Raw genomic sequence first — 8,479 nt, 5'->3', positions numbered from 1 at the left:
GCCCGGGGAACGCCGTGTGGGGGGAAGGAAGGGAGCAAGCGTCCCAGGCGGTGCGGGGTGGAGGTGCGGTCTGGGGTCCCCCAGTCCTGCCTCGCGGAGCAGCGCTGCGCGAAGGTCCCCGCGCCTTTGGCTCCCAGCGGCAGCGGAAAAGTCTCAAAACTTTTTTCCTCTTCTCCCAACCAGCTCGTCCCTCCTCCCGCTCCTCCTCCCCCTCCTCCCCGCAGTGGCGGCGGCGGCGGCGGCGGGGGCGGCGGCGGCTCGTCTCAGACTCTGGGGCCTCGGACTGCTCCTCGGCGGCTCCTTTCTCCGTTCCCGGCTGAGGCCGGCCCCGCGGGCGGCTCCGAGCCGGGGGGGGTGCCCCGGAGGGGGCGTCCCCCCTGCCCCCGGCCGGGGGCCTCGCTGTCTGGCGGATCCGCGGCGGGAGGAAGGGAGTGGGACGGCCTGGGGCGCGAAGGGCGGCGGCAGCGGCGACCGGCTGGGGCGGCGGGGGTTTTTGAAGCCGCCCCGGCCCCACCCAGGAAGCGCGCGGGGCGGGGGCGGCCCTCAGGGGGAGGGCATGGGGGGGGCCGGTCCACAGTCCTCATCTCGCGTGGGCGGGCTCCAAGGGGGGTCCCTTACGCCCTGGGGGGAGGGGGCGGGCACCCGGCTCCGCCCCACCAACAGAGTGCTGCCTCCTGGCGGCTGAGCGCTACCAAAGCGGGCGGCTGTGCTGCGTGTGGCTTTGAGGACTGTGCGAGGGTCACCGAGGGAATGAAGACCTGGCAGGGAGGGCTCAATCAGAGGATGGGGACGCAGGGTACAGGGAATCCGAGGACGACCACCCCGAGTGGAGAGTGGGAAGCTGGGGCAGTGGGGGAGAGGGTCAGCCAGAAGACAGGGAGCCAGTGGGGAGAGGGGCACAGAGGAGGGGGACCCCCAAGGAGTGGGGGCCATAAGAGCATCACCCAGAGTGGGGAGGGGGTCAGAGGTTGAGGCAGAGGACAGGGGAAGGGGGCCTGAGGAAGGAGGGTGACAGTAGGAGGATGGGGCACTGGACATCCAACAGATGAACGTCAGAAAAGCACTCACATCTGAAAGAACTGCTCTCCTTTACTGAGCCCTTCCATGTGCCAACAGCTTCTCTGCACCCAACCCCTGTGAACCCACACATTTACTGCCCCCATTTTACAGATGGGGAAACTGGACCTGGGAGGGGCAGTCACTGGGCTTGAGATGCTAGTCAGGATAGAAGCCACACCAGCCTTGGCTGGGGTCAGGTCTGACAGTCTCCAGAGCCCACGCTTCTGACCCCTGTGCCATCCTGCCCCTCACCGGGTGTCCAGAGATATGGCTGGGGGCCAGCAGTCCATACAGGGTCCTTCAGCATTCGACGCCATAGCGATCGAAGTGGCGCAGCAGCAGGCCCAGCTCAAGGTGCACGGTGCCACCGGCGGCAGTGTGCAGGCGGTAGCGGTCAGCCCCACTGTAGATGGCATCTCCACGCAGCAGCTGAGGCCCGCCACCCACGAAGGCCCTTGCCAGCTGCTCCCGCCAGCTGCCTAGGGGTCGCCATGTGGGGCAGTCCAGCTGGTGGGTGCCTGGACTGCTGGGCACATGGCAAAAGCCGTAGCCTGCAAGCTGGCAGCGGCCGAAACTGTCCTGGGACCATACCTGGAGATGGAGTCGGGGCCAACCTGCAGCACAGGAGGGAGGGAGGGAGGCAAAGTGGGATGGGTATAGCCCAGCAGGAGCTCCTGGAGATCCCAGGCCCAGTCCTTCCCCGCCAGGTTTCTGCCCCAGCCTCCTCTCTGGACTCCTACCCCCACAGAGCAGCCAAAGGGATCCTTCTGAATCTGTATTCCTCCCCTGCTCAAAACCCTTCTATGATTCCCCAGTGCACTCAGTATAAAGTCCGACCTCAACATTCAAGGCCCTTTAGGTCTGGCCTCTGCTGACTTCCCTCTCCGTGGCCTCTTCCTCTGTGTCCCCGTCTCAGGGGAGCCCAGTCCCCAGGTGAGTATGTTGGGCCTTGTCCCCGATGCCTCCCTCCTTCCCTCCCCGTGGCCACACCCTGTCCTCTTTTCTGGCCTCAGGGCCTTCTTTCCTGCTCCCTCCGATCCAACTTTCGCCTGGCAGCTGGAAGCATCTTTCTCTCCCTTCCATAGGTTTCCCAGTGTCCTCACTCAGAATATAATTCAGCTCCTCAGCCTATAGGCAAAGCCCTTGGAGACCCAGCCCCATTTCACCTTCCTTTCTGAGTCCCTCCGTGCTAGGCCCTGTTCTAGAAGCTGGGGACACAGCAGTGAACAGAGCAGACAAAAATTCCTGCCCTTGTGCAGCTGACATCTTAAACAATGAACACAGTAAATACGCAAATTATAGGGTATGTCAGATGGTGATAACTGCTCTGGAGAAAAACAAGCTGGGTACGGTGGGGGGTAGGCATGCAGTTTTTTTTTTGTTGTTTTTTGTTTTTAATATTTATTTATTTGGTTGCACTGGGTCTTAGTTGCAGCAGGCAGGCTCCTTAGTTGTGGCATGTGAACTCTTAGTTGCGGCATGCATGTGGGATCTAGTTCCCTGACCAGGGATCAAACTCGGGCCCCCTGCAGTGGGAGTGTGGAGTCTTAACCACTGGGCCACCAGGGAAGTCCTGGCATGCAGTTTTAGAAAGGGGGTGATCAAGCAAAACTTTCCTGAGAAGGTGACATCTGAGTGAATGCTTAAAGGAGGAGAGGGAGTGGGGGCTATGTGGATATCTAGGGAAGAGCGCTCCCAGCAGAGGGAATAGCTAGTGCAAAAGCCCTGAGGTGGGAGCTGCCTGGTGGGGCTGATGTGGCTGGAGCAGTGAGATGGGGGAGAGGGTGAGGAGGTGACAGAATCAGACTGAGCAGGGCCTTGTGATCCATGGTAAGGTTTTGCCTTTTACCCTGAGTGAGATGGGGACCACAGAGGGTTCTGAGCAGAGGAGGAATGTTACCTACCTTAGGTGTTCACAGGGGGACAGACTTATGGGGCTGAGGTGGGAACACCAGTAAAGAGGCTACTGTAATAGCCCAGTGAGAGGTGAGGGTGGACAGATCAAGGTGCTGGGAAGAGGGTAGGGGGAGTGGTGGGATTTAGGATGCACTTCAAAGGTGGAGCTAATGGGATTTCCTGATGGACAGAATTGGGGGGTGGGTATGAGAAAAGAGGAGGCAAGGATGATGCCCACATTCAGAGACTCGGGGTCCTTAAGAGCTGAAAGGACTGTTGCCTGCCTCACCTTCCAATCCATCACCCACAGGGCAGCCAGAGGGATCTCTTAAAAGCAAAACCTGACTTGTCAATCGCCTGCTCTGGCTCCCCAGTGCCTTCAGGATATGGCCTCCACTCTGCGGCCTGGCATTCAAGGCCTTGCAATGGCCTGTCCCCTGTCCCCTGCCACCTCACCCCCTGCAGCCCTCCTGCTCTCCCTCGGTCCTCCAAATGCCCCTGGCTTACTTTCCCCCTTGAGGCTTCCACACATGGCTTTCTGCCCAGAACCCTCTTTCATCTTTCTGTTTTAATAGCTCCTACTGTCCTTTCACAGCAAAGCTCAAACATCCCCCTCCTCCAGGAAGCCCTCCCTGAACCCCCCAGCAGGGTCAGGCACCTCCGCTGGCCTCCCATAGCCCTTCAAGATCCCCCATCCCAGTCCTGCCCACTCTGGGTTACCACTGTCTGAGGGCAGCTCTGTCTCTCCCAAGGGATGATGAACTCTGTGGGGACAGGGCTGGGGAACTGTCTCAATCACTGATATCTCCCTGGCATCACCTGACACAGGGCAGGCACTCAGTAACTATTATTTATATGGTAGAAATATATGGCATATTTACCTAGGCTATTTCCTGGAATCCACCCCTCTTTAATGACCCAAATTTTCTGCCAGAAGAGGTCTTCTGATACCCCTCCTCCCCCACGTATTCATTTCCCCTCTGAGCAGCTGAGGAGCCCTGCCTGCAGAATAGCCACCAGCCCTCACCTCTCTCTCTCATAACCCCTCCCAGCTTCCTGCTGATTGAAGACTCTCTTGCTTTGTCTCTGTGAAAGCCACCTCCCTCTCCCCCTGGCCCTCCCCTTGACCTTGCCCCATCCACCCCTGGCCTCTGCCCTACTCCTAACGCACTCTAGAGCCGGCCTGGGGAGGCCTCAGCTCACCCTCTCCAGGGCCAAGCCTGGTCAGGAAAGGGACCCAAAGGGCAGGAACAGCACTTGATGTTTCCAGTCCCCGCAGCACTGAGTGCCGCTAACCCACCTCCCCTTAGTCTAGCCTGGGGCCCAGGCCGGGAACTCACCTTGTAGGCCTTTGGTGGCGAAGTGCAGGTCGATGGGATGGGACCAGTAGGCCATGTCCCCTATCTGGGGGGTGTCCACCTGTGTTTGGCCCTCCCGCACGCCTGACAGGAGCTTCCATGCTGCCCCTGCAGGGAGAGCCAGGACACGGATGAGGCAGGGCGGGATGGGAGGCAGCCATCAGGAAGGGGATCCCACTGTGGCTGTAGGACCCCATTTTTCCCTGGCACTGGGGGGCGGAGGGTTGCAAAGCATGGACTCTGGAGCCAAATGTCTGGGTTCAAATCCTGGCACTATTTCTTCCTGCCTGTGCAACCTGGGGCCAGTTACCTTTCTCTGCCTCCGTCTTCCCATCTGTAAGGTGGGTGTAATAATAATGCATTCCTCCCAGGCTTGTGAGAAGATTAAATGAGTTAATACACACGAGGCACTGAGAACAGTGTCTGGGGCACAGTGAGTGCTGGATGAGTGCTGGGGGTCATTTTACTACTATTCTCACCCCACGTTTAGAGGCCTAGTCCAAGGACTAAGATGGAGCCAAGGGGGTTCTTCACAAGCTGAAGCACAGAGCAAATCGTGAACGGTGTGTCGTAATAGCAATCCTACTGAGGGTGATAATCATAGCAGAAATGCACCGACTGGTTACTAAATGCCAGACGCTGCGCTAAGCGCTTTAGTAATGAATTCATTTAATCCACCCTCTGGGACTCTTAATCCCCACCCCACCCCCAGTTTACAGACTCTCCTCCACAGGAGGAGAGACTACAAGGCCTTACATGGCCTGGCCTGTGCCCCCCCCAACCCCTTCCTGAACTCATCTCCCATCACTTTCCCCATTCCTCCTCACCACCCTCTAGCCTCACTGCTCCTATTTTTTTCCCCTCCTCAGGGCCTTTGCACTGGCTGTTCCCTCTGCCTAGAAAACTCTGCTCCTGGATGTCCCTATGCCTGGCTTTTTTTCATCCTTCAGGGATCAGCTCAAGTGCCACTTTCACAGAGGGGTTCTCCCTCACCCTCCTATCCCAGAACTAACCAGTCCCTCTCACATCATCTCTCATCTCATTTCTTCCTAGTACCTAGTACACTATCTGTAATCATTGCACTCACGTCTTTACCTGCTTATTTCTTTTCTGTCTCCCCTGCTGTGAGCCCCAAGAGAGCAGAGATGTTGTAAACTACTGGATCCCTAGAACCTCAAACCCAGATCTTGGTACACAGAAGGTGTTCAATAAATGTTTGTTGGACACATAAATGATCCTAGGAGGTGGGGGCTAATACAATCCCCATTTTACAGGTAAAGAAACTTTTACCTTTCATTCCACAAACCTTTACTGAACACCTAACTCTGTGCCAAGCACTGTTCTCCATGCTGGGGCTACAGCAGGACCGCAGCAGACCAAGGTCCCATGGTGGAACTGATTCAAATGGAGCTCTCCTTTCGTTTTTAGGTTTTCGTTATTTTTTTTTTTTGGCCGTGCCACGCCACACGTGGGATCTTAGTTCCCCCACCAGGGATTGAACCCGTGTCCCCTGCAGGGGAAGCTCGGAGTCTTAACCACTGGACCACCAGGGAAATCCCTCAAATGGAGCTCTGACTGATGGCAGAGACCAAGCCCTTTATCTGACTGCGCCTTGGCTCTCTATTGGATTAACTGCCCCCTAGCCCCCTTCTCCCTGACCAAGAGCCCCCTGAAATAATAAAAATCATGTTGGTTACTGCTCCCTTGCGGGCCAGGTGAGGAAAGCACCAAGCCTTGAGTCAGGATGCTCACATACAAGACTTCCTAACACCCCTATGAAGGACAAATAGTCACACTTTACAGATAAGAAAACTGAGGCTGCGAAAGGGAATAGCACTTGCCAGGGTCACAGAGCAAGTGAGTGGAAGGGTACTGGAAACCAAGTCTGATTCCAGGCCTTGCCTCTTATTTGCTCAGCTGGAGGATCCCAATTTCCCAGGGAATCTCAACCACCAACCTACCCACCAGTGAAATCGCAAAGAACCCCAGGCCTGAAAAGATGATGATGGCAATGGCCACACTCATTTCTTGGGCATTTATCTGTGCTAGGCAACATACCTAGGGCTTTACAAACAAGAGCCCATCCAATTTTTACACAAGCCAGGCAAACACTTACTGAGGACTTACAAGTCTAGGCCCTCTTCTAAGTGCTACTGATATTCATTTAGTCCTCACAACAACCCCATGAGGTAAATAGTGTTATTATTCCCATTTTATAGACAGGGAAATCGAGGCAAAGACAAGTGGCCAGGGTCACATAATTAAGAAGCAAGAGCTGGTTTTGAAACCCAGGCAGTCTGTGCTCTTAACCTCAGCACTCTGCTGCCTGAGCTGCTATTAGCTTCATTTTCAGACAAGGAAACTGAGGCTCAGAGAGGTCAAGTCCAAAGCCTCCCAATCAATAGGCAAGGGAGTTCGTATTTGAGCCCAGACCTGGTGGCTTGTGGCCCTAGCCATCACACCACCCACCACACTATACTGCCTCTGATGGAGAGGCATGAAAATTGAGACCTCCAAGGTCCCTCCTGGGCCTGTGTGGATGGACTTGAATGACTGTCAGAACAGGGTTCCTACATTCTCACAGAGAAATATGAATACAGAAGGGTGGCCTCTCCTCTTCATTTCAAGATGGTAACTTCCATTTTACATTAAGAGCTCAATAAATGGAGATGGTTAAGCAAAGAGTTAAGATGCGGGAGGCACCCAGAGCACCGCTAAGACAGTGAATGAAGTCCAAGCAGTGTCGTTACCGCTGTCAAGTGTTTCGAGGACTGGTAGTGTGTGTTGTGGGTAGCTGGGTGGGTCCAGCCTATAGTCTCATATCCTTAGGGAATGTGTGTTGAGAGAGTGGGAGTCAGTCCCCAGAGATGGGATGGGAAGGGATAATAATAAGAAGGGAGCCTGAGACTCACGTGAACAAAGCGTGGTCAGGGTTAGGAGTCCTGAGGGCCCATGGAAGCTGAGGATCAGGGACTGAGGTCAGGGGATGAAGGAAAGTGGGTGGAGGCGTCTAGGCTGTGGGGTCTTGGTGGGGAAATGAACCATGCCCGGGAATACCTGTGTGGATGCCCCACTTGCAGAAGAGGCTACTTTCCGAGAAACCGGTGGCCCCCATGATCTGCCCAATCACGTGCACCTCAGCCATGGCCCTGAGGGGGGAAAATATAATCACAGCCTTATGAGAAAAGTGTACAATTATCTCCACCTAATAGATGGGAAAACTGAGGCCCACCAAGTAAGGAGCAGTACTTGGGATTCCAAGCTAGTTTCGTCAAGCCACTGAGGCTGCGGTCTTGACCATGATACTAACTGCCTCTCCAGGAGAGCCGCAGAAAAATGAGGGGCGAGAAACGGACGCTCCAAGGAGCTGGCATCTAACTCTGCCTGCCTCTAAAATAACCTTTTCATCCTGCTCATTGCAGCGTAAAGCCCCGTCCCAGGGGCACATGGCTCCGCCCACAACACAAAAGCACCGCCTCCTCGGGTCAGATTTCCGCCCCCCACCGCCATGAGGCGCATGCGTTTTAAGTGCAGGGCACCTTAGCTCCACCTCTGAGCCCGCGCATGCGTTATTCCTACCTCGGAGCGTCTAACGGTTAGGAGAGGCGAAAGCGGGGATTGGAGTTCATGGACTTGACCTGTCCCTCTCTCCGCAGGCGCTGACTTCCCAGGCCTAGCTCGCGCCTCTCCCAGGACCTTCCCGGCTGCAAGATTGCTGAGACGCCGATCCCTCCGAAGCCGCGCCCGCCTCCCGGCTCCCAGGTTGTTGCTGGGGCAACGGCAGCCTCCTCCCCTGGCCTTGTCCCCGCCCTGCGGGTCGCTAATTGGCCCTAGCAATCTATGGGGGCGGGGCTAACCCGTGATGGACACTTTCTCTCCCCTCTCTCCATTTTGGGAAAGGCGTCTCTCCAACCGCGAACCACGGTTCAGCCATTTGCGGCGTGGCCTTATGTGGCCATCTTGAGCGTGGCTGAGGAAGTTTGGGCACCAACTGTTTGTCCCAGGTCCTCTCATAACAGAATAAGAAAATCCATCGATGTCCCGTGCCCCCTAAAACTCCCTTTCAACCGGGGCCACAAGTCAGAGACTTGAGCCAGAGCCAGGGGGGAAATCTCCCTCACGTCGTTGTGTGCATCCCCCTGCCTCATAACTGGAAAAAAAACCCC

General features: G+C 56.2%; 1 protein-coding gene across 2 annotated transcripts; it reads right to left on the bottom strand.

Annotated features, from left to right (window-relative positions):
* Positions 1-1,072: 1,072 nt before the first annotated feature.
* B9D2 (B9 domain containing 2) lies at positions 1,073-8,092 on the bottom strand. Of its 2 annotated transcripts, none has more exons than XM_036834071.1 (4): positions 7,952-8,092; positions 7,371-7,462; positions 4,296-4,421; positions 1,073-1,673 (listed from the first exon to the last, which is right to left on the bottom strand). In XM_036834071.1, the coding sequence occupies exons 2-4, from the start codon at positions 7,456-7,458 to the stop codon at positions 1,360-1,362; spliced, it is 528 nt and encodes a 175-aa protein (XP_036689966.1). In that variant the 5' UTR covers positions 7,459-7,462; positions 7,952-8,092; the 3' UTR covers positions 1,073-1,359. The 2 variants fall into 2 exon arrangements, with proteins under 2 accessions (XP_036689966.1, XP_036689965.1); XM_036834070.1 differs by having other exon boundaries at positions 1,089-1,673; positions 7,893-8,092.
* Between the last annotated feature and the right edge of the window lie 387 nt (positions 8,093-8,479).

The sequence above is a fragment of the Balaenoptera musculus genome, chromosome 19 (genome assembly GCF_009873245.2).
Source record: "Balaenoptera musculus isolate JJ_BM4_2016_0621 chromosome 19, mBalMus1.pri.v3, whole genome shotgun sequence".
Classification (NCBI taxonomy): Eukaryota; Metazoa; Chordata; class Mammalia; order Artiodactyla; family Balaenopteridae; genus Balaenoptera; species Balaenoptera musculus.
The sequence above is the reverse complement of the archived record's forward strand: the minus strand, read 5'-3'. Positions and strand labels throughout refer to the sequence as shown.